Here is a 26896-nt window from a genome sequence, read left to right on the forward strand (position 1 = left end):
ACATAATTATTTACTGATAAAGGAAAGTTAATATTTTAGCACCATGCTGAGGTATTATGGGTACTCTGATGTGTTGATGACGACGACGATGTCGATGATGTGTTGATGACGACGATGATGTCGACGATGACTTCGATGATGACGACGGTGATGTCGTTGCTGATGATGTTGATGAAGACGAAGTCGATGATGTTTAGGCGCTGGAATCACTAGCAGTCGTGAATCAATACTAATGATCCTCGAACATCAGTCTAGGACTACAGCCCCGGAAGTTTGGAGGATAGTGTTGATCCGCATTGTGTGGACTTTCGTATTGAACTGGACAATACTGGCAATGTTGATAGGTTTGAGTTATTGAAAATACGTGTTGAAAACAGTTGATTAAAACCTATTGTTGTTTTTTTTCATTGTAAATAACATTTTTTTTGTTCGATCATTTGAGTGAGTGTGCGTGAGTGTGATTGTGTGATTTTTTATTTTGATTGTCTTTCCTTTATTTTTTGTTGTAAATAAATTCTTGTTTTCTTTGAAGACAATCTTGTTTTGATTTAAAAAGGAAAACCTGGCTCATTCTACGTTACAATATGTACCTGACAAGTAGAGCTAAAACGAATAGTTTTATTTAACTAAAGGTAAACGATAAATAGTTTTATCAACTCTTGAGTTACTTTTCGTCAAAATTAATTGCAGTAATCAATTGATCATTTTTAATAATTTAATCAACACACTCCACTTTCCTGTCTATTTTGAGAATTTCATAAATGGATATTCATTTTGTAAATACAAAATTTATAAAATAAGAATTTATTTAAAGGCCTGTATATTGAAAGGTATTTAAATCACATGATCTGGATTTTTAATACATGACCTGGCAAGCCAACACTAGGAAGTAGATTGTCAGACAAGACTAAAGGAGCCATGTTGATTTTACAGGTGAGACATTTTTTTTTCAATTTGAATATTACACTTTTTGAACAAGTTATCTCTAAACTGAATTAAGAAATAAACATTTTTTAAAGTGGATATTTTTCAAAAAATAAGAAGCAAAATTATCATGCATGATTTTACTGTTTATGACATACAATAGTTGTCTCGGCATGGAGTTTTGAGATCATATTCAGTATCTATGTATGTATTGACCCACAACTAATCCTCAACAAAGGACAAACTTTACAATTTTCATTTTTTTACAGCAACAGCAAAACTTGGTCATGTGAGAATACTAATGGATCCCCTAGACAGAGCTCAAGTTCTCCTCCTATGTGACCTGTGTCAAAGAGCAGCACTACAGAGTCATTGTGAACTTTGTCAGATTAACCTGTGTAAGGCCTGTGTAGGGGAGCATCTCTCTGATTCATCCCAAAGACATAATGTTGTACCATACAAGCACAGAAAATCTGCTCTTCATAATTATCCAAAATGTCCAAACCATACCAAAAACCAATGTGTATCTTACTGTGAGAAATGTGACATTCCTGTCTGTTCTATCTGTATCTTCTCTAATAAACATAACGGGCATAAATTTACAGATGTTATGAAAAAATTATGTTCGAAAACAAAGCATTTGGAAAAAGACTTGGAAGAACTAGAGAAAAAAATTTATCCTACATACAAAGAGATATCTTTAGATATAAACTCTGAAAAAGTAAACTCTGAAAAACATTATGAGAAATTGATAACAGCTGTCACAAAACAAGGAGAAGAATGGCACAGAGAAATTAACATCATTGTCAGCAAACAGAAATCTGAAATTGATGAGATGAAAACTAAACACCTGGCTGTTCTAAATAAACAGGAAAGAGAAATCAAACAGATTATTACTGAAGTAAAACAGAGCATACTTGATCTGAAGAAAATACTTGACTCCAATGATGTCTCCCTAACCTCTGCTTACAAATCCAGGAATGCTAAATTCAGAAGTTTACCTCCTAAAGTCAATGTTTCATTACCAAGATTCACTCCTCATCAAGTCAACATAGAACAGCTCCATCAAATGTTTGGTTCTCTGTCAGCATTATCCATTACAACAGAAGAACATGACTTCCCAATGAAGACACCAGAAGCTGTACCCTGTCCTCCAGTCAAACCACTGCTTAATAAACTTGAATTCATCACCATCATAGAGACTGCTTGTGATGCACTATACAGTGTCACCTGTCTCAGTGATGAAGAAATCTGGACATGTGGGAATGACAAAATTATGAAACTCTACAACCTCCAAGGTAAACTGCTGAAATCAATCCAAAACAATTCAGGGAATATACCACATGACATGGCAGTGACAAGGAGTGGAGATCTAGTTTATACTGACCCTTATACAAGAACTGTAAACATAGTGAAGGATAAAAAGATACAAGAAGTGATCAGACTGCAGGGGTGGAAACCTATCAATATTTGTAGTACCTCCTCTGGTGACCTCCTGGTTACCATGGACAGTGATGATAAACAATCAAAAGTTGTCCGTTATTCTGGCTCTAAGGAAATGCAGACCATCCAGTTTAATGGTGAAGGTAAACCTCTTTATTCATCTGGTTATATAAAATGCATCAGTGAGAACAGGATCCTATCTGTGTGGCTGACAATGGAGGCAATGCAGTAGTGGTGGTTAATCAGGCAGGAAAACTCCGATTTAGATACACCGGTCATCCCTCTAATACCAAGGGATCATTTGATCCAGTTGGCATCACAACAGACAGCCAGAGTCAGATCCTGACAACAGACAGTAAGAACTACTGTATCCACATAATAGATCAGGATGGACAGTTCCTCCGTTTTATTAATAACTGTGGTCTATTGGGTCCAGTGAGTTTATGTGTGGACACCAAAGACAACCTCTTTGTGACTGAGTGGGGAAGTGGTCACGTGAAGAACATCAAATACATGTAATAACTTCATTGTTACTGAAAGTTTAAGCAACTTATATACGACACTAAAAACCACAAAAAAACAAAACATTAATTATGCAAAATCAAGAGAAATGCTACATAAAAAAATAAACTTTACCAACTTTATGATTACTTTCTAAAATAAATACATGACTGTACCATTATGAAGCAAATATAAAACATCTTACTGCATCAGATGAAAATAAAAATGGAGGAGGTGTGGCATTTGAAAGATTTTAAAATAAAGCATATAGCAAAATTTGCTGAAATTAAAACCAATTAAAATTATTACATTTCTTTGTGTTGTCAATCTATGTACCAAGTTTTATCTACAAAGGAACAAAAGTGAGAGTAGAGTACTGTTTTGATTGAATCTCAAGGAATGTTCTTTTTTTGGTGCCTTTTGTAAAAATCGAAAACTGATAAAAAGAACAACGTATCTTTTAAGTATTGAATTAGATAAATTTTGGTTCATGCAGTTACACCAAGACCGAAATCAATTCCAATCTTATCATTTATTCTACTTAAAGACATTTATATGTACATTTACATGTATCATCCATGCCTTTTACCTTTTAGGTGTTTATTTTTCTGTGTGAAGCATTACAATAAGGATATTGAGATAACGAACAGTATTCAGTTTCAAAGTCCATAAAACAACACAAAATAAGAGCAGAGCAAAAACGGACCTCTGAAACATTAGAGGTGGGATCAGGTGCCATGGAGGAGTGAACATTCCCTGCTGACCGGTCACACCCGCCGTGTGCTGCTTGCCATGATCAGGAAATAACGGTGAAATCCGTCGTCAATTTAGTGTATAAATAAATGACTAACAATTAGTACGAAAACGTCAATTATTGTTACTCCTAAGTGTTACAATGTAACAAGGTATCCCAAACTAAATAAAAAATCTTGTTTTAAAATCAGACCAGCTGGACATTTAAACAACGAACGTTTCGTATAAATTATACCTGCATATCACACGCAAAATACATTTTACAAGTATACAATACTCAGTATACCATGGTGTACAGATTCAAAATTCCAAATAAAAACTGTTCCAGTCTGACAAGGTTCTGTAACAACTTATTCATAGTGAAAACGATGTAGGCATGGATACCGTACATCTCTCTTAGCTGGTCCTCGTACTGTGTGGATTCTATAGGTTCCCGTCCAGCGAACTCTTTACTATCTCCAAGAAGTATGGATAGTACTCCTCCGGCTCAATCTCATCTGTAACCATGACAGAAATTATAGCATTTACATTTGAAACATTTACAAATTAATACTATAAGAAGGAAACGGTTTTGCAAATGATATCAGAACTGTAAATTAGTGTACATTACTGTGAGGATGAACAACTTTTAATCAAGTAAACTCAACTAAATATGTCAGGCCCCGAGGTTATAAAACTTTTACCGTACTCATACCCAAACTCCGAGTACGAACTCCGAAAATTGCTAAAACAAACAAAAAAATAAAATAGCATGAAGCAAATAGAATAAAAAATTAAATGACGCAAATATTACATTACAATATGTAATTTAAATATAATACAATCTTAAATGCAATTCTGAGCTTTATGGCTATTTACAGGCAATGATATCGATTCTACAGGCAATGATCCAGTATAACAAGGTATATGTCTTATCCCATAGCTAAAATATTGCTTTAGCTTTTTCCTTCCTATTGTACATGTGCGCAGAAAATGGTCTAAAGTACCCAGGAATGAATGTAAGTAGACCAAACATTTTTATGTAATCTTTTTAAAAAAAATTGTTCGAACATATTTCTCACCTTTGCATGCTCTGAATTGACCCAGTGTGCTACTTTTAGATCATATATAAGAAATTTCTTGTTTCTAGTACATTTAAATATATCAACCTAACTCTATTTTCATCCAAGCGCAATTACAGGTATATAGGCATGAAAGAAACAGACAAGTGTAAATAAATTCTGAAAATTCCCTTGATCAAATGACAGGCAACTTTTCAAAAAACAAAAGATATTGTTTGAAAACAGTCGGCATATGTAAATCATGACAACTATAGTTGAATGAATTTGTCATTTAAATTCACCGTTCAATCTGTGTAGAAAGAGATCTGTTTATTCGTCTATTCGTCTTTTTTGAAATGCACCAGTCTAGTTTTGTCTTACAGTATGAACTGTTCATAAAGACAATTTAACGTCACCTCAGCCGGAGATGTTCTTGCATGTGAAATGATCGAAAAGAATTAACTCTCCTTTCCTTGTTATCATATATACCATGCAAAAATCAAACAGTCTAATTTCTTAAACGATTCTTTGAGGGAAAAAAATATGTGCTGTTGCAACATGTGTGTAAATTTTTCCTGTGTCATTTAGACAGGATGATTTAGTATCAAACATTTCCGATTTATGCAACGCGGGTCAACGTTCTCAATTCCGTAGTGGTAAAAATTGAAGGTCGTTCGGAGCGTTTGGTTTTACTTTGGTTGAATTATAGGTTAGAAAAAAGTATATACATATAAATAACAAAACCTTTACATGTTTTCCCATTGTTATTGTTTTAGCAGGTTGTTCACTCTAAAAAGAGTTCTACATAGCACCACACCAAATTTTAGGTCTTTCGCTGCTCCGCTTTGACGTCAAAATTCATTTTCTCATCGTTATTTTATTTCTTTACCGCACTTAATCTTTTAATTATTTCCATATTCCTGATCTAAATTCTAACAAAATTGCATACCATGAAGTCAAAATAAAATTGAAAAATTATATACATCAATTGATATCATTTTCGCTCTTATTAATGGTCAACCGGGGGGTTGAACTTTGGTGTGACATATTTTCAATATCTGATCTCGTGACTGTTTCGGGTACCCCTACCATTGATACATTTATATACCATTGAATAGAAGTAATTTAATACTTGTAAATTATATCTTTCTTTTATGAAATATTATTGTTTGTCAATCTTTTATGCACATGTTCACTAAAAGGCATGAAAAACTGACGGTGGGCGAACAGGCAGAACGACCGATTGAACGACAGACAGCTACAAAGCAATATGCCCTCCCTTTTTCTAAGTGGGGAGAGGGTTCAAATATTGTGTCTTTGAATGTAAGAGAAAAGCTTTAAAGCAGGCCATATTTAGTCAGTTGCTCGGGAGAGGATAACCAAACAACGTTTAATAGATGACATGGGTGTGAATAAAGTGCCTGGATAAGAAGACAGATTTGCGGTTAAGGTGTTCCTTCAGGTCTTCTGAAACTGTGTCATCTTTGGAGACGTACTTCTCTACATGTTCATACCAACGTTCCCCTCTTATTGGATTATCAGACTGCTCATGGTCAGTGTCAAGGAGTTCAAAGGTCAACTTACACTTTTTTGAACTGTTGAAAAACAATTAAACCTTCATTTAAATTACAATTCTTTCATTAACATACTTATGGTTATAATCTTATTAGAATATTACGTCAGAATATTATTTACAATAAACTTTAAAGAGAAACTTGTACAACGCTATAAAGTGCTTTGGGGGGAAAAGGTAACGTCATATTTCTATAACGTGAACATTTAGTGTATGTTGCATAACAGTTCAGTAATTTGTAAAGAGTTAAGGGGACGAAGGATGTATGGTCACATGACTCAGTTTAATTACGTCAAATTCTCTGATAAAATATGTACAAAACAAGATTGAAACCACAGTACTTGTAGAATTTTTTGACTGTTTGTTTAAGTTCACCATGTTGTATAAAAATATCTAAAAACATTTAAACTTTCTTGCAAATATTATCAAATTACAGAATAGATTGATCCACTCTCCTGTTTCCCTATACTGCGCGTCCATCAAGTCATTGACGTCATAATGAATCTCTTAGTACAGTAAGATTATTCACGGTAAAACTCGGGTAGTATTTATACTATAAAAACGTCATAATCAGTACATGGTGGGGGTATTTTGTGAATTAGTGAAGACAAAAAATATTTTTACATGGTTGTTGACGGAAATATTTTGTAAGTATGTCTTATTTTGCTTATTTCGTAAATGTGTGACGTCATAGTTGGGTTTTCCCGTACTCGAGAAATGTAAACATGACACGTTTTTCTCATTCTCATATCTTGTTTAACTATGCTGTGTGCAATATTGAGCTCAGCGTCACCAATCGATATTTTTACAGTTAATCAATAGCATTATGAACTTGCAGTTAAACGTAATTTTTCAAATATTGAATAATAGGATTTTTTGCAAATGAATCTTTTTTGTTGTTTAAGATGTCTTAAAAAGTACGTAGTTTTTCGTCTCCAGATTCGGTGTGACAAAAGAATATTGTTTTTTCGAATTTTTAACCCTATTCATACTCTGAATTATTTTAAAAGACACATGTTCGCTGACATATTTTTTATCTATGCTGAAAAAATTTCCTTATGGACCGAATAATGGGACCAGAAACACGGAGAATCAACACTTTATTTAGACACTGTGGGACATAGAATTTGCCACCCATATCTCAAAAAGAAATCTAGAAACCTATTGATATATCTGCTTTAAGGTATGTGGGACATACTAAATTAGAGATATACAAAATATGAAAAAAATTGAACAAGTATTTTTTCAGCTAAAGGTCCTTCTTCCTCTTAAAAGGCTGTATACATTGGCAGATATTTAAATCAGACGACTTAGTAACAGGTCGTCACTAGGAAGTAGATTGCCAGATATTAATTAAGGAACCATATTGATTTTTTAGGTAAGACATTTTTGTAATTTTAAAATCACACTTTTAAGATTCATAAACCTTCTGCTTAGTCGTATAAAATGTTGCTTGAACCTATATGATTTTTCAAAAGAAATGTTTTTAAATAGAGTACGAATAATTAAAGCATATAGCTTGCAGGGCAAAATTGGACAAAAAAGACACATCAACTTGGCAAATCTATGAAAGATTAACTAGACATTTATGTCATTACGAGTTATCTCTCTTATCAAAGTATCAGTTTACCTTTATATCTCGTATCAGAGTTAAGAAAAAACATTCTTGTTAAAAGTGGATATCCTTAAAAAATAAGTAGCAACATAATTATACATGATTGATTGTTTAAGTTTATGACATACAGTAGTGCTCTCAGAATGGGGATTGGAGATCATGTTTGTGTCTGTGTATCTATTACCCCATCAATAATGATTTCTTGATGAAATTCAGACTTATTATTGGTGAAGATCCGTCACATGAAAGTAGTGAAAAAAATTTGATTAACATGGCAATTACTGTAGATCACTAAATTTTCGCGACACCTTATTTTCGCGAGATTGTCACTGACTCTTTGTAAGCGAGACATAATTTTCACGAATAGTTGTTATTCCTTTACATAATCATAAGAACTACTTTTATACGCGAGAACTAAATTTTCGCGATTGCATTGTCTCGCGTATTTACGCGAAAATAAAGTTCTCGCGAATAAAAAGTGATTTACAGTACTTATTATCATATTATACTTTATATATACTATATATATACTATTTTTACCAGAGAATATTTTGCCTTTACCTATTTATTTATTTTGTTTAGTATGCACGATGCATAAAACCTAAAAAAACAAACTTTATATTTAAATTCTTTACAGTATAATCTAGACCTGGTCAGGTAAGAGGACTATAATGGACCCCCGTTACAGTGCCCAAGACATCCTCCTCTGTGACCTGTGTCAAAGAGTTCCATTACAAAGTCATTGTGAACTTTGTCAGATTAACCTGTGCAAGGCCTGTGTAGGGGAGCATCTCTCTGATTCATCCAAAAGACATAAGGTTGTACCATACAAGCATAGAACTTCACTTCCCAAATACCCAGAATGTCCAAACCATTTAGAGAGACATTGTGAACTTTTTTGTGAGGAATGTGACATTCCTGTCTGTTCTACCTGCATCTCCTCTGATAAACACCATGGGCATAAATTTACAGATATTCTGAAAAAACTAAGTTCTAAAACAAAAGATTTAGAAAAAGACTTGGAAGAACTAGAGAAGAGAATCCTTCCCACATACACAGAAATAACATTTGATTTAAATAGTGAGAAAGTAAACTTTGAAAAACATTATGATAAACTGACAACAGCTGTCACCAAACAAGAAGAAGACTGGCACAGCGAAATAAATATCATTGTCAACCAACGAAAATTGGAAATTGATGAGATGAAAGCTAAACACCTGGCTGCACAAAATAATCAGGAAAAAGAAATTAAACAGATTATATCTGAAGTAAAACAGAGTATACTTGATCTGAAGAATATACTGGTCTCCAATGATGTCTCTCTCACCTCTGCTTATAAATCCAGGAACGCGGAATACAAAAATTTACCTCCCAAAGTGAATGTTTCATTACCAAGTTTCTCTCCTCTTCAGATCAACATAGAAGAGCTTCATCAAATGTTTGGTTCTCTGTCAGCATTATCCATTACAACAGAGGAACATGGCTACACAATAAAGGTACAAGAAGCTGTATCTTGCCCTCCAGTGAAACCACTGCTTGATGAAACAGAAATAATTTCCACCATAGACACTGGTTATGAATATCTATACAGCGTTACTTGTCTCAGTGATGAAGAAATCTGGACATATGGCGATGACGAAATCATAAAACTCTACAACCTCCAGGATAAACTACTGAAGTCAATCCAAACCAAGTCAGGGGAAATACCAGAGGACATATCAGTGACAAGGAGTGGAGATCTAGTTTACACTGACACTGATACAAGAACTGTAAACATATTGAAGAATAAACAGATACAGGAAGTGATCAGACTAAAGGGCTGGAAACCTTCCTATGTCTGCAAAACCTTCTTTGATGACTTCCTGGTTACCATGGACAGTGATGATAAACAATCAAAAGTTGTTCGTTACTCTGGCTCCACAGAAAAACAAACAATTCAGTTTGATAATGAAGGTAAACCTCTTTATTCATCAGGTAACTTTAAATACATCAGTGAGAATAGAAACCTGGATATCTGTGTGGCTGACTTTTTAGCCCGTGAAGTAGTGGTTGTTAATCATGCAGGAAAACTCCGATTTAGATACACTGGTCATCCTTCTATCAAGGAATCCTTTCATCCAGTCGGCATCACAACAGACAGCCAGAGTCAAATCCTGACAACAGACTATAGGAACTCCTTTATCCACATCCTAGATCAGGATGGACTATTTCTCCGTTACATTAATAAATGTGATCTACAGAGTCCATGGGGTTTATGTGTGGACACCAGAGACAACCTCTTTGTGGCTGAGATTCACAGTGGCAAAGTGAAGAAAATCAAATATATGTAAATTCCTCTTTTACATTGAAAGTTTTGCGACCGATTTTGCAAGATGAAAGGAAAAAAAAAAACAAAAAAAATTGAATTATGCGAACATGTACATGTACATTTTTGCTGTGATCAAGTGTATGAACAGTGGGTTACATTCCGAAATATAATGTTATTATATGTATATTATAAAATAATACTGTATTCACTTCATAGTTTTTTTTTTAAAATATTTGTTATTATTAAGCAGTTCATAAAAGACGTCTTACTGAATCATATGAAAAAATTCATGACCACAAACCAAAGATTAGTTTGCATCACTTAATATTAGTTTATGATGAGAAAGTATGCCAGGGCACTAAAATGGAAATAAGAATATTCATGTTATTAGGAATTATGTTAACATTTTTTGATAGTGTTGTTCCAACCATAAATGGGACAAGAATTGTCTTAAAGGGACAAATACCCCCAACCCCACCCCCGCCCTACCCTCCATCCCGATGTTTTTCTTTTGGAGAATGTGCCAAATTACTAAATTTTGTTGATCTAAGATATGTTCACAGCTTTCCTATAAAAAGTAAAAAATATAAATTATAAATTATAAATATAAATATAAAAATATAATTGTTCATTTTATTTCTTTAATTAATGAAACTAAGGTGATACGTCAATTACCTTTAAAAATCAATACTTATGCATTGTAATTACTTTGTTTTACAATACATGTTCATAAAAATATATAATGCAACTATTTTTCATCTTTTTGAGACATTATACATATATCACATGGTTTCGACGGTGACATACCAGAATATTTGCCCCGAGGTGACAGGAAAGCTGGAGTGCTATGTCACCCGATGCCGAAGGCAGAGGGTGACATAACACTCCAGGGCTTTCCTGTCAACGAGGGGCAAATATTCTGGTATAGTCGCCCGAGAAGCTATGTGGTATATGTTATATGACATTTTTAAAACTAAAAAAAAAATTAAATCATTTAAAATCGTTGAAATTTTCACAAATAATACCAAAAATGCTTTCTTGACGTTAAGAATAACGCTCCATTGTTTACATTTGCTTAGCAACCGACGTCATAACATCTCGAACCCGAGCTAAAATGCGTCACGTGAACGTGATCGAAAGGATGACATAACTGTTTCCGGCGAGGGTTGACATAACTGTTTCCGGCCAGACATAACTGTTTCCGGTGTGACTCGGCATTTTTCAGGGATTATAGCAAAACTTATTACATTTGTGATATAATAGGAAAACTTATTCAAAAATGTTATATAACACTTTATTAAATGATAAGGAATTTTGGTGCTCTCTGATTGGTCTAGACGCCATTTACTGGTGTGTACCTCAGAGTGAGTTCACCTCAAATGACGTTCTGGGAGGTTTATTCGGGTTTTCCCTCTTGACCAACCATAGATTTGCTTATAGCTTTTTCGACCAATCAGATTGCGTGTTTCAAAGCATGTGTCGATGTGAATGTAAACATGTCAGACGCCATTTCCAAGGAGATTACGAACTTTTGAAAGTAAATGGTTGAGTATTTATTGTTTATTAATATTGTTTTTAACTTTTTAACTAATATTTGTTTAGCTGTTGAAGTATATCAACATGTATAAAGTGTAATTACACTTTACATTATGGAAATCCGATGTTTATATTTGATGGAGACAAGAATGAAAGAGTCAGCAGTGTTGTAAAATTCCTCATCATTTAATAAAACGGTTATTGACTTTTGAATTCGGTCTACTGGTGACTATACAGACCTGGTCAGGTATTGGTTAACCTCGGCCTTCGGCCTCGGTCAACCAATACCTGACCAGGTCTGTATAGTCACGAGTAGACCTCATCAAAAGTCAATAATTGTATAATATTACTGTAAAGTCCTAAATATAAGATTTGAATTAATTATCGCGTAATTTCGCGAGAAGCACCACACGCGGAATAAAATTACTCGCTTTTATTATTATGACGCCGAAATCTATGTAAAATCTCTTGATCAGCAGTCCATTCGCGAATAATGATTCTCGCGATTTGCCGTTAAAGAGCCCATTCGCGATACTAAGTACTCGCGAAAATAAGGAATCTACAGTAATTAATTGTTGAAAAAAAAGTTATATTATACGAAATTAAATTAAAAGGCTGATCATACAGTGACTAAGTGCTTGACAGACAATAAATTACAATTAAGAGAATTACAGAACAGAAATTTTTTAAATTCTTTTGACAAATTCCTTAGATATATATAGATAACATATGCTTAAACAGAGATGCCCTTACAACTTCCAAAGATAAAGTCATTAATAATTCTTAAACTGAATGCATGTCCACTTATTACTTCCAAGAGACTTGTGAATTTATATTGCTATGTAATGTAAAAATATACATTTATGACTGAGTTCGATAGCGAAAGAAACTGTCTGCCTGAGGCCTTTAGGTTCGAGAGTCGCATAACGCATTTCGCCCGAGATGGTCAAAAAATGTATACTTTGTTATGCCTTTCATTTTTCTTTTTACTTCTTCCTGTAGAACACCAACGAATGCAAACGAGATTAAGCTCCGCCAATTCTATGACATAAGATGTCCAACATCAGCGGTCAAACATCGATTTGTTTATGACCACTCAGCAAAGCATAAGAAGTGATAGACTTTTTGTTTAGATTAGTATAGGAACACACTTTTAAAGGTATAACAACTGTTTAAAACCTGGTGATGTTTTGTTTTTTAGTTTTCATGAGCAGTTTTAAGTTGTAGTCCAAATTTTTGTACACTTTAGATGTTCTAGATTCTATATCTCAAACCTTAGATATTTATTACCCAAAATGACTAGATCAATTAAAATTAAAAACAGTCTGTAACATGCAGAAAAATTATTAGATAACGTTAGAGTATCAGATGCACATCTCCATAAGGTAAATAATGAGTATATAAATTTTCACATAAATCACAAAAATGCAATAGTGTCTGAGAGAGGTCCGTACAAAGTCACAAAATAAAAATAAAAACAAAAACCTGTAAATGCGGAAAATTATCATGATAAAAATCTTATCATGATAAAAATACCAGGTACAAACTTCCATATGGTGAATATTAAGTGTACAAAAAAGAGGGCGTACAAGGCGTGGATAATCCTCCGCTCTTAAATAATATGTTTCTCAATTTGCAAAATTATTAGAGCCATAAAAAATGAATTTTGAACATGAAACGGTCTAGTCTCCATTCTTAGTTAACGCTTAAATGATAGAATCGTATATGTGAAATCTATTTCATTTGCCCACAAAATGAAATCCGGGCCCATTTTATATGAAAAACAAACATTTCTAGAACTATATACGCTTAAACAAACCCGTTCATTTAAATCACACTGACAGACATCCATCACGCATATACTTCGTAGCGCAGTACTAGTGGTTACCGCCAAACTTAGTGCCAAACCCTGCGCTATGGAGAGAGATCGAATCATACATGAACATTTTCCTTTTTTTCACATAACATAAAAACGTGAATGAAAAAATAATTATTAAAATATTAAAACAATTAAATACAGAATTAAATGTGTAAGAGATGGTATAAACCATATAAACTCTGTAGTTTTAAAAATATAGCTTTCATAAACATTTAGAATTGAGAAATGTCTTTTCTCAGAGCGGACATAATATCTTCCACAGATATACGGACAGACGGACATGATGACTTCAATACACCCCCTAAACTTCTTTTGCAAGAGGGTATAATTAACCATAATTCACTGACAAGACTGAAGCCATACTGATATGTATTTATAATTTTTAGTAGTCAACTTGTGTAAAAAGCTTAATCTGATCAAAACTTTAGGAGGCGTAGCATTTAAAACAAGATTCAAAGAATTTCATACTTTTAGTTACAATGACATATTATTCATAATCAAAAAATAATAAAGTTCATTATGTATCGTTGTGCAGACGTATCAAATACCAAACATTATTGAAACTTGACCAAAACTATAGATGTAAAATTTTGAAAGATTTTCTTTTCATAAGAATTTTTTTGTGATATCTACACCACATTGTTTGTTGACATAAAAAATATTTCTTTATGTAGTCTACTTGTGTACCAAGTCTTATTAAAATTGGGCCAAATATGAAGAATAGCGATATTTTTTTACCTTGAAATACCCTTAGCATTTTGAAAATTAGATGTTCAAACTTAAAATTTTGTTGGAATTTTTTTAATGAAGTTTTTCATGTGAAGGAAGTGACTAACAATAAAAACAAGAGTGTTTTTAAAATGGAAAAACTCTGTTGCCGCCGCATGGCAAATTATAATCTAATATCCTCAAATGCAAAAAAATATATTGGTACCCAAACTTAGTTCTTCTAACAAGAAATACACATGTGAAATATTTATGAAAGCCTAAGCATCAGACCAAAAGAACGGTGTTCCACATGTTTAAAATTTATTGCTAGGTTAAAGCTTTTAATAAATAGGCAAAACGTCAAGGTCAAGGTCCAATTTGTTGAATTCCAAAGGAGGGTCTTGTCAAAAGGATTACACATGTTAAGTACGATAGCCCTAGCCCTAACCGTTGAAAAAATATGACCACGGTTTAAGTTTTTTGAAAAGAAGATCAAACCCCAAGGTCAATGTCTAAGGCTCAAAGTTGTTGGTATCTAAATGAAGGTCTTTTTTTCGAAAGTTTCATATGTGAAGTATGTAAGGCATAGCCCTTCAAAAGTTATGGCCCATGTTAATGTTTTCCAAAGTAGGCCAAACTCCTAGGTCAAGGTTAAGAGAACAAAGTTTTTGGCATATTATAAAAGGTCTCGTCACAAAAATTGCATAAATGAAGTATGAAAGCCCTAGCTACAACTGATCAAACGTTAAGGCAAATATTTTTTTTTAAAATTGGATCAGACTCTAATGCCAAAAAGTCAGATTTGATGGTACCCAGATAAAGTTCTTGTCACAAGAGATGCACAACTGCAATATGAAAGCCATAGCCTCAACCAATCAAAAGATATAGGTAAGGTTAAAGGTTTTATCAGACAAACAAAGAAACATAAAGGCGGATGGACAGAGCAAAATATATACCCCAAAATCTTTCATTACGGAGGAATAAACGAGACTTTACACTATACTTTAGATGTCCAAATTAAAGCAATATTTTCCTTCCCTGTTTAACAGTATCTTACAAGGTTCTTCACCGGTTTTTCCAAGCTGAAGTCGATATAGGCATGAATCCGTACATTTCTCTTAGCTGATCCTCGTACTATGTGGATTCTAGGTTCCCGTCCAGCAAACTACTCAGCAAATCATCTTCAAGAAGTATAAATTGTTTTCGTCCAGCTCAATCTCTTGTAAAAATGGTAACATATAAAATAATCGTCTTAGCAACGATTTCATATTAATAGATTCAATGCAAAAAGAGAAGTACCAGATGCTTGTCAAACATGATATTCTGTTGCAATAACTGGTAAAAGTTACAGTCAAACTTGTTTTATCTGGATGTTGTGTATTCCAGAATTCTGTTAAATGATATAAATTTTAGGCCACTTTAGTTAGTCAGCTGTTGATTAAAATATTGACTAATCCGAAATGTTGCCTAATCCAGCCAATTTTTATGGAATCAGTGGTTCCTATATTACAAAAGTTTCAATGTGTATCTGGAAAACTGACAGATCCAGGCAAAGTAAATCATATAATACTATAATGAATTCAAATTTCAAGCTTTTTATCTTAAGGAAGCTCAAAACACTAACAGCAACTACTTTTTTGGACTTGGAGAAAAATGTATCACATAAAGGTGTGCATATTTAGACTTTTTCATTCATTTATAGCATAGGGTTTCAGTCTTATTTCTGCTTGAAAAATGTTGAAAGACAATGAATTTTTATGCGAAGAAATCACTGCTGTTAACATTGGGAAAATGATTAAAAATAATGAATTCAATTGATGGTTCTTGGTCTTATAGCAGTATTTCAATTTATTACAAATCTTGTTATTGACACTAAATAGCATTTTTTAAAATCTTATTTCTAGAGGCAGATCACTCTAACTGCATAGAATTAACCTATTAGTGGTGGCCTTTAGTGCACAGTGTTTAGAGCGTCCTTAAACTCGAAAGACTAGATTTCACTGTTAGCATAAATTAGAAATAAATGTCCTCTAGGTTTCTTACTTGTGGCTTTGAGTCTTAAGAACACTACTGTCTTTTCTTCACATCTTAGGTAGCATATTTTTTTTATAGAATATGTGTATATCTTTTAGAAAAGAAGGAAATAAATATTTTTAGAAAACAATAACTTCAAATCTGTGTTTAAGCACGATTAAAGGATATCATACAAATTGCTGTATTTTCTGTCTTCCCCTTCATTCTTTTTTTAGGTAAGAGATTTTAACATTCTGAGGAATTCTTTCTTATAAAACATTTTCATTTTTTTAAAAGTATTTATACATAAATACATGAATATAGTACAAGAAGTTAAAGAAGTTTAAAAAAAACAATCAGATTTGGAGGGGTGTATTTTGTTCTGCTTATTATAATAAAAAAAAACCTCAGACCTATGTTGAAATGCTGGCTTTCCCTTTCCCTCTTACTTACAATGACAACTTTGAAGCAGTTTTCCTCACTGAGACATTGTTCGGCTTTTTTCTGGTAAGCGCTCTCCTTGGCTGACCGTTGACATTTTTGAAGCTAGATCTCACCCGACATCGGTAGGGAAAGTGTAGATATAGATGAAAATTAAGTGTAATCCGAGGTACTACCTGATTTTCAAGATGGGGAGTGACGCTCCTTTACTCTTTTTATATACAGTAAATATGACATTTTTTAAAACGTGCTAATTTCGGCGAATTTTTAGTTTTATTTAAATGAGGGTACACATGTAAAAAAAAACACATAATACTCAAAATATACCATCCTGTAACCGAGCGCCTATGACCGTTGATGGACAATGGCCACTCGCCCCCTGTGGCGTTGTTCTTGCGTTCCTCCTGGAACAACGAAGTGATCTTCACACAAACTTCATCCTGAACAATGTGCTGCATCTACAGAATAGAAAAGACAACATATATTATTCAAAATCAGGGCCCTTTTGAGCATATATAAATACAGTGAGCGATACTTTTACTTAACAATCATAGTGTATGATAGTGAGGCAAGAATTTTTTTCACTTTTATATTTGACAACCAAAAACTTCTTTAACGTAATCTACAATTTGAATATACATTGTACATGTATTAATATACGAGTATTCTTGTATCTGACAAGTAGAGATAAAAACAACTTTTATCTAGTAAACGATTTAGAAATTTTTAAGACAGATTTTTCTGAATATGATAAAATTCGAGATAAATGATAAATCGTTTTATTAACACTCGAGTTACTTTTCTTTTAAATTCATTGCAATAATCAATGTACGATTTGATCAACACATCTAAATACGGTATCCTCTTTTATATCTAACTTGAGAATTTCATGAATGTATATTTCTTTCAAATACAAAATGTGCGAAATAATAATTTATTTCAAAGGCCTGTATATTGACAGGTATTTAAATCACATGACCTGGCTAGCCAACAGCAGGAAGTAGACTGTCAGACAGAACTAAAGGCTCCATATTGATTTTACAGGTAAGACATTAATTCAATTCTAATATTATACGTTTGTACAAAATATCTCCTATCTGAATTAACAAATTAAACATTTTTTTTAAAGTAGATATCCTTCAAAAAATAAGGAGCAATAATTATGCTCCTGTAAACGAAGTTTTAGAGGTAGATATTTTTGTCGTGACCGTCCGTCTACCTGTTTGTCTGTCCGTCTGTCTCTGTGTACGTCTAACTGTCTCTCTCTTTGTCTGTTTGTTTGCAAAAATTTTGACCTTGCCCTTAACTTTTGATTAAGTGGAGTTATGACTTTCATAATTCAAATCTGTATTCCTTGTGACAAAACCTGTCTTTGGGTTCCACCAAATTTGACCATGACCTTGGAGCTTGACCCATTTTTACACAAAAGTTCCAAACTTTTACTTTGGTCATGTCTTATGAACAGTAGATACCAGGACATTATACTTCACATATGTATTTTTATGAAAATACCTTTCATAGGATACCAACGACTATGATTTTTTTACCTTGAAAATTTCCGTACTAATGAAAAACTTTAACCTTGGCTATAACTTTTGAACAGTAAGGAATAGGAGTTCCATACTTCACAGATGTAATCCTTGTGAGAGGACACTTCATTGAACATCAAAAACTTTTACCCATTGACCTTGGAGTTTGACCTACTTTAATAAGCAAGCCTTTACCATAATTTTTAAAGGGCTAGGGGTAGTTCTTTTATACTTTACATATTAAATTTTTGTGACAAGACCTTTTATTTGATAGCAAGACCTTGGAGCCTATGACCTTGGACTTTAAACTACTTTTATTATTTTTTAACCTTGGTCTTTACTTCTGAACAGTTTAGACTAGGACTTCCATACTTTACATATGTATTTTTTGTGGCAATACCTTTCATTCGATACCAATTTCCTTGACCTTTTAAAATTGTCGATTTTCATACTTATGAAAAAACTTTAACCTTAGCCATAACTTTTGAACGCTAAGGACAAAAACTCTAATACTTTACATCTGTAATCCTTGTTTTTATACACTAAATTGACGACGGATTTTTTCCGTTATTTTCTGATCATGACAACGAGTACACGGCCGGTGTGACCGATCGGCAGGGGATGCTCACTCCTCCATGACTGCTGATCCAAACTCTGATGTTTCGGAGTTCCGTGTTTGCTCTGCTCTTATTTTGTATATTGTTTAATGGACGTTGAGATTGAATACTGTTCTTTATCTCCATATCCTTCTTGTTAGAAGACCCTTGATTGAATATCAAGAACATTGACCCTTTCACCTTGAAGTTTGACCTACTTTACAATGCAAAGCTTGATCATAACTTTTTAAGGGTTAGGGCTAGGGCTTCCATACTTCACATGTGTATTTTTGTGGCAAAACCTTTCATTGGATACCAATTACCTTGATCTTTTGACTTTGGAGATTTCCGTACTGATGAAAACAGTTTAAAGGGTACCGGACCTCTGATGAGACAGTTAACTTTCAAAGTACAAAATATGAATACTACTCACAGTTTTCTTAATCAGAGTTTCCTAAGTAAGATCCCTGAGTAGTCAATTCGATGAAATCTTATGTATGGATATAAAATATGATGAAAACATTACTTTCTATTTCTTTTACAAATTTCTTTCTAATTGTTTAACTATATTTAACAATAAAACATTTAAATCCAACTTCAAAAGCCTTATGAATTGAATAAGTTTTATCTTTATAGGGACCATTTTAAAAATGGTTTAGTGTTTCAAGTACTTTATACAGAATTTTTCTTAATATGACTTTTTTTCACATGAAGAAATATTTAGAAGAAAGTTATCTCCTCTTTTCAGATGTACTTTTTCTTACAACCGCATACAACATTGTGACTTTTTTTTACCGGTACTTAGAAAGCATCGCGCCATGATGCTTTCTAACTGAGTATATATGACACTAAGTATTATTTTCATATGCACCTCATATTTTAAATATAATGTTGTGATAATCGTTACTCTTTCTGTTCTCTGTGTTACAATTTCCTCATATCATGGTCTGACATGAAAATCATTTTTGAAAAAAACAAGCAGCGCTTCAATCTTCAAACTTTTTGCCATTTGACTTTAATGTTAATGTTCATGAAAATCAACATTACAAATTTTCAATATTCTTACTGAATTTTTTAGCAGAGGGTCGGGATCCCTTAACCTTGGCTTACTTTTGTATTTCAAAATTGTATTTCCAGTGAGTTTGAATTTAAGAAAAGTTAAATTTTCACATGTAGCCATACGGGGGCATCAGTGTTTCACAAACACATCTTGTTATGCATGATTTTACTGTCTAAGTTTATGACATACAAGAGTGGTCTCACCATGGAAATTTGAGATTACATTCACAAGAACATAACCCACAACTAATGATTTCTTGAGGAGATTTGGTCTTAATATTGGTTGAGTTCTGTCACATGAAAACAGGGTAATACTTATACACGGTCACTAGGAAACAAAATATCCATGATCAAGTTCAAAGCGAAATGATATTTTTATATTTTTTCCTTGCACCTATTTATTTTTTTAAGTTTGCACAAAGCTTAGAAAATTAAATCCTCAACACAGGACAACCTTTACCATTTTCATTTTCTTTCAGCAAAACCTAGACTTATTTAAGTGTGAATATAAATGGAGCTCCTGGACCGAGCTCAAGTTCTCCTCCTCTGTGACCTGTGTCAAACAGCTGCATTATAGAGTCATTGTGAACTTTGTCAGATTAACCTGTGTAAGGCCTGTGTAGGGGAGCATCTCTCTGATTCATCCCAAAGACATAATGTTGTACCCTACAAACACAGAACTTCTGCACCTAACTACCCAGACTGTCCAAACCATTCCAAGAAATATTGTGAACTTTACTGCAAGAAATGTGACATTCCTGTCTGTTCTACCTGCATCTCCTCTGATAAGCATCATGGACATAAATTTACAGATGTTCTGAAAAAACTAAGTTTTGAAATAAAGGATTTAGAAAAAGACTTGGAAGAACTAAAGAAAAGAATCTATCCTACATACGCAGAAATAATTTTAGATTTAAACTCTGAAAAAGTAAACCTTGAAAAACATTACGAGAAACTGACAACAGCTGTCACCAAACATGGAGAAGACTGGCACAGAGAAATTAACATCATTGTCAACAAACGAAAATCTGAAATCGATGAATTGAAAACTAAACATTTGGCTGTTCTCAAAAAGCAGGAAAAAGAAATAAAACAGATTACCTCTGTTGTGAAACAGGGTATTCTTGATCTGAGGAAAATATTGGACTCCAATGATGTCTCCCTAACCTCTGCTTACACATCCAGGAACGCTGAATTCAGAAGTGTACCTCCTAAAGTCAACGTTTCATTGCCGAGTTTCTCTCCTAATCAGATCAACACAGAGCAGTTTCATCAAATGTTTGGTTCTCTGTCAGCATTAGCCATTACAACAGAAGAACATGGCTACACAATTAAGACATCAGAAACCGTATCCAGTCAACCATTCAAAGTACTGCTTGATAAACCAAAGCTCATCACCACCATAAACACTATGTATAACATACTATCTAGTGTCACCTGTCTCAGTGATGAAGAAATCTGGACAAGTGGAAATGACAAAATCATGAACCTCTACAATATCCAGGGTAAACTACTGAAGTCAATCCAAACCAAGTCAGGAAATATACCACATGACATAACAGTGACAAGGAGCGGAGATCTTGTTTATACTGATCGTGATACAAGGACTGTAAACATAGTGAAGAATAAAAAGGTACAAGAAGTGATCAAACTACAGGGATGGAAACCATCCAATATCTGTAGTACCTCCTCTGGTGATTTCCTGGTTACCATGGACAGTGATGATGAACAAATAAAAGTTGTCCATTACTCTGGCTCCACAGAGAAACAAACCATTCAGTTTGACAGTGAAGGTAAACCTCTGTATTCATCTGGTTACATTAACATCAGTGAGAACAGGAACCTAGATATCTGTGTGGCGGACCTTGCAGCCCATGTAGTAGTGGTTGTTAATCAGACAGGAAAACTCCGATTTAGATACACTGGTCATCCCTCTACTAACAACGGATCATTTAGACCATACGGCATCACAACAGACAGCCAGAGTCAGATCCTGATATCAGACAGTAACAACAATTGTATCCACTTCCTAGATCAGGACGGACAGTTCCTTCGTTGCATCGATAACTATGATCTACAGGATCCATGTGGTTTATGTGTAGACACTAAAGACAACCTCTTTGTAGCAGAGTATTTCAGTTGTAGAGTGAAGAAAATCAAATATTTGTAAATACAGTGGATTACACCTATAGCGGATAAAGTAATATTTCGGCTATTTCAATATAATATCAGATCACAAAACCATTTCTTATATATTATATTTTATTCATAATTTCTCCTAATATTCTGATGAAAAATAGGATTTTGTTCTATCTGATACAAAAAAAAGTATTTTGATAATTGTGACCTTGCTCACACCTCTAACTTCCTTGGTGAAGCTTGTGTTTACACTGTCTGACACCTTGAGTACGATAATGAGGGGATAAATTACAGCTTTTCTCACACAGGCACCTTACCTGTGTTAATAATTGGCACAATAGATTGAAATGTTTTGTTTTACAGTTATTAATCACATTTGTAATAGCATCTCCTAATATTATCATCATATTTTGTATATATATCATCTTTATTATTGTCTTAAATTGATTATAGCTTTTTTTTTCTTTAGTTTATGTAAAAATAATCATCAAATGTTAATGTGTAATGTAGTCTATCTGTATGTTATTTATATCATTGTTCATTTGATATAAAAAAAAACTAAAAAAAATTTACAATATACCATGGTACCGTGAATATAGACTCGAGTTTCCAAATTAAAATCTCGCCTGTCTGACAAGGTTCTGTACCAATTTCTCCACGGTGAAGGCAATGTTGGCATGGATACATCTCTCTTAGCTGGTCCTCATACTGTGTGGATCCTAGGTTCTACATTTGTATTTCAATATATCTGCACAGGTATTAGCCAGTTACATTTCAGTGCATGTGCTTGCAACTGTTTTCGAAACCTTTCCAGATATATTTAACCTACATATTTAAGTATCAGACTCATTGAAAAATACACGAGAAATAACTAAGCCAAATCCAATTCAGCACAGATGCATACATATCTTTTCATTGAGAATGATAATAGCTTAATGTAATGGTGCACAACTTATAGGTATACACACTTTATTTTATCTTTTTTTCAAATCTAAGAAAGTTATCTCCAGTTAAGGTTCAACCTATCAAATGGCAGTTACATATATGCCCATATTTTCAAGAATTCTCCTACATATTTTGTACTACCGTACAACATATGCCCACATCTTAAAGTTCGTTGAAATTTGTCACAAAACAGAGGATATTGAGATTATTGTGTCAGTCAACCAGAGTGAAGTGCACAAATAACATAAAGAGACCACAATTTTAGACTTTTTACTCTTAATACACTTTTTCTACACTAAACATATACAAAGTGAAAGTAGATGACAAACAAAGTGAAAGTAGATGACCAAGTTAAGGAAAATGAGAAGGCAGCATCAGTTTGACCAAAAAGAAAAATCAATGTAAAAAAGTATTACAAATATGTCTATAATAACATTATCTGTTTGACCAGTTTGGAAAATTTAATGACTCAAATTTTACATTGTAATATGTAATAGAAATGTAATGCTACAATCTTACATGTTGCATTTGTTACAATCTTCAATGCAGTTCAGAGCTTTATGACTATTTACAGGCAATGTTTTACAATAATAAGAGGTATATATGTCATATCCCAGTCATATAATTACAATCCCAGGGATAACATGTAATAATGTTATTGTCATGCAGTCTCTATTCAGAAATCGAAGATTTTATTTTTAAAGAGACAGTGTGATAAATGATTGAAAATAATTTTCAATGAAAATTAAAATTGGCAGATCATATAACCACATTCATATCTTGCCTAATTTAAAAGGACATGTTACACATTTTTGCAGTTGTTAACAAGGCTCTAATTAATGCTTTTTACATACCTTGATATACATGGCATGGACAAATCCAAAACTTCAATGTTGCACATAGCAAATGTTATCAAAATATGATCACTTACACATAATATAAATAAATATACAATGTGTCTATGCAATATACAAAGTCAGATGCAAAGACATGGAGTATGATAGATGATTGACTCATTGACTCATATAAGTGACATAATGAAAATATACAACAAAATGTGAAATATAACTCAGTCATCTTATGATCACCCTTAGAGAAAAGAACTGGCTTTTTCCCATTGAAATTCCATTAAAATATCATTGAAATTCATGTTTTCATTGAAATTCCATTATATTTCCATTGAATTTCATGAGACCGTCCTTTGACCAGTGTTTTCACCACCATTGATTTACCAGTTTTTAAAAAACAGTATTTTCAATTGTCTATAAATCCCATTAAAATACCAGTTTTCCCATAACTTAAAATTCAATGTGCCTTAATTTCAATTGAAACACCATTGATTTTCAAAACCAGTTTTATCTAAATAAATGGAAAGTTCTTATTGATACATCGCAACTCAGTCTCTATCATATCTGTTTGGAGAGGGACACACATATATTTTGTTTACAGAGGTAACTATGTTATTAACATTCAGAATATTTTGAATAGGAATAAAGTCTATATGATCTTCTCTAGTGACTTCCCAAACACAACCAAGGGGCACGATTTTCTTAAGTGATTTTATCACTGCCAAGTTAAGAATAACATCCCAGGTAGCACAAAACATTTTCAAAACATTTTATTGGTGTTGTAAAAAAGGTTTTTTTTGAAACATTTCAGACTCAACATTTTAAAAATGTTTTTAAAACATTTCCTCTTCTCATTATAACATTTTAAAAACATTTTTAAAATGTTTTCAAGAAGATTATGATTAAATCCTTTTAGAACATTTTTCTAAAATATTTTTGAAACGTACGTTTTAAAAATGTTTCAAAAGGTATGTTTAGCTTTCCAATATCAAAGATTTTTATATTATGTATTAAAAACGTTCTAAAAACATGAAATGAAACATTCCTTTTCCATAAATCTGAAACATTGCATAAATACGTTTCTGAAACATTTGGAAGGAAAATTTTCAAAATGTTTTTGAAACATTCTTAATTCATTTAAGGGTATTTATAGCTTCCAAATATTAAAGATCTTATAAAACGTTATAACAACGTTTTTAAAACATGAAATGAAACAATCGGAAACATCGCATATACGTTTCTGAAACATAATTGTAAGGAACATTTTGAAAATAGTTTTAAAACATTCTTAATATCGCTGTTAGTTAAAAACATTCAATTCCGGTATTTTTCGGCCTATTGGCAGTGAAAATGTTTATTTAAAACATTAACTAAAATAATTATTTTCACTACAATTGAAACATTTTCATATAGTTTTGTAACATTTTTTGGAAACATTTTCAAAATGTTTCTGAAACATTTATGTAATTGCGCCACAATTTAATTCATTTAGTAACTCTAAGAGTGTGCTGTGAGAATGATTTTAAAACGTTCAATTTAATGTGTTTTCTTTTTTTAAAGACTTCATTTTTCATTGCTGCTGTTATTTTCAAAATGTTCTTAAAACATCCAAATAATGTATGATTGCGAATTTCCTAAATTTTAGTTTATGAAGAAATAAAAAAGAATATATAGAAAGAATTTATAGTGTTAAAATGAGAAATCGTAGTAATTTTTAATTGAAAGATTTTTCCGGTATTTTATAATGATTTCTAGTTTTGGCTTATTGATAAAACAGACATAATTTATATGAGGTCCTTTGATTAAAGAAGTAAAAAATTCAATAAAGGAAAGGATAGGCAAACAAAAACATTTAAAATATAAATAATTGTATAAAATAATAAGCATTAAATAAAACTCTTAATGTCTTTTTTTTCAAAAAAATGTTCTTCATCAAATCTGTGATCCACTCCCAGAATTTTACTCTAAGACATTAGATAGGGATTGGCACACTGGTCAGTTTCAGTGTCATGATAACCTATTATGCAATTCTCCTGCTGGGCAGCGCGTTACAAAGTATAGTGGTTTGCTGCTTATCCAGGCCAAATTTTGAATTCTGGTAAACAAGATGTGTGCGCTTACTCTGTGCCGATTTGAATGAGAAGACTTTGCACCATAAAAACCACAATAATAACCTCGGGATTTATTAACTTTGAATGGTAAGAATTATTCCTTTATCATGGACTTTAACAGATCATTTAAAAATGGCTTTTATACTACCAGTGCATGATCAATAACTTTGTACAAATGTATATAGCAATGACAAAGCGTTAAGGTTATATATATACATGTATTTGATTTGAATATATTTCATTTTTAAGGCAACACAACTATATTCAGAGCAAGATTGGCAACATTAGGCAGAAGAAAAGCTGCGTGTGCGAAAGGAAGTGTAAAATTGAATTCAAAATAACTCTCAGGAACTCCAGCGTCTTAATGATGGACCGCACACTTTGGAGGGACTTTTGTAGTTCTGGGACAGTCCTGTAGCTTACTAGCTCTCCTCTCCAGTTCAGTTAAACTCCGAGAACCAGACAGGTTGTCGACGTGTGAACACTTCCTGTGGTCCCTGAACCAGACCTCCGTGATATCCAAACTGACGGCATGTGACATTAATTAACCTCTCTCTCATCAAGTGTGTTAAATATATGAATACCATTCTGAAGGATTTATATTTTCAGAAGGATTATACTTCTTTCTATGGTACGTAACTGCATTTTAAGCTTACAAAATATGTTCAAAGTAAGTGACATACATGCTCCATGCAGTTTCCATTTTTTATATTAACATGTACCGGTATATCTATATTGTAATATGTAGAAAGAGAGAGAGAGGAGAGAGAGAGAGAGAGGAGGAGAGAAAGAGATGACATAACTTGACAAAGATCTAATTTACTGAAAATTTCTAAAAAATGTTATTGTAAATAATTAGATAAAAATTTTCATCGTTAATTGAAGTCAAATTTTTTCATGATTGAAGGGATCAAAAGACCCTGAACTTACATGTT

General features: G+C 32.9%; 2 protein-coding genes across 2 annotated transcripts; both read left to right on the forward strand.

Annotated features, from left to right (window-relative positions):
• Positions 1-1191: 1191 nt before the first annotated feature.
• On the forward strand, positions 1192-10257 carry LOC134270842 (uncharacterized). Its single transcript, XM_062753088.1, is given in 4 exon segments — positions 1192-2558; positions 2561-2838; positions 4561-4576; positions 8507-10257. Coding segments are annotated over 4 exon segments (3300 nt in total). The 5' UTR covers positions 1192-1225; the 3' UTR covers positions 10180-10257.
• A 6459-nt stretch (positions 10258-16716) lies between these two features.
• LOC134270841 (uncharacterized) lies at positions 16717-21928 on the forward strand. The gene is given in 3 exon segments (XM_062753087.1): positions 16717-16800; positions 20496-21860; positions 21863-21928. Coding segments are annotated over 3 exon segments (1515 nt in total).
• Positions 21929-26896: the final 4968 nt, after the last annotated feature.

The sequence above is a fragment of the Saccostrea cucullata genome, unplaced genomic scaffold (genome assembly GCF_032062105.1).
Source record: "Saccostrea cucullata isolate Sc308-1 unplaced genomic scaffold, CSIRO_AGI_Scuc_v1 ctg8860, whole genome shotgun sequence".
NCBI lineage: Eukaryota > Metazoa > Mollusca > Bivalvia > Ostreida > Ostreidae > Saccostrea > Saccostrea cuccullata.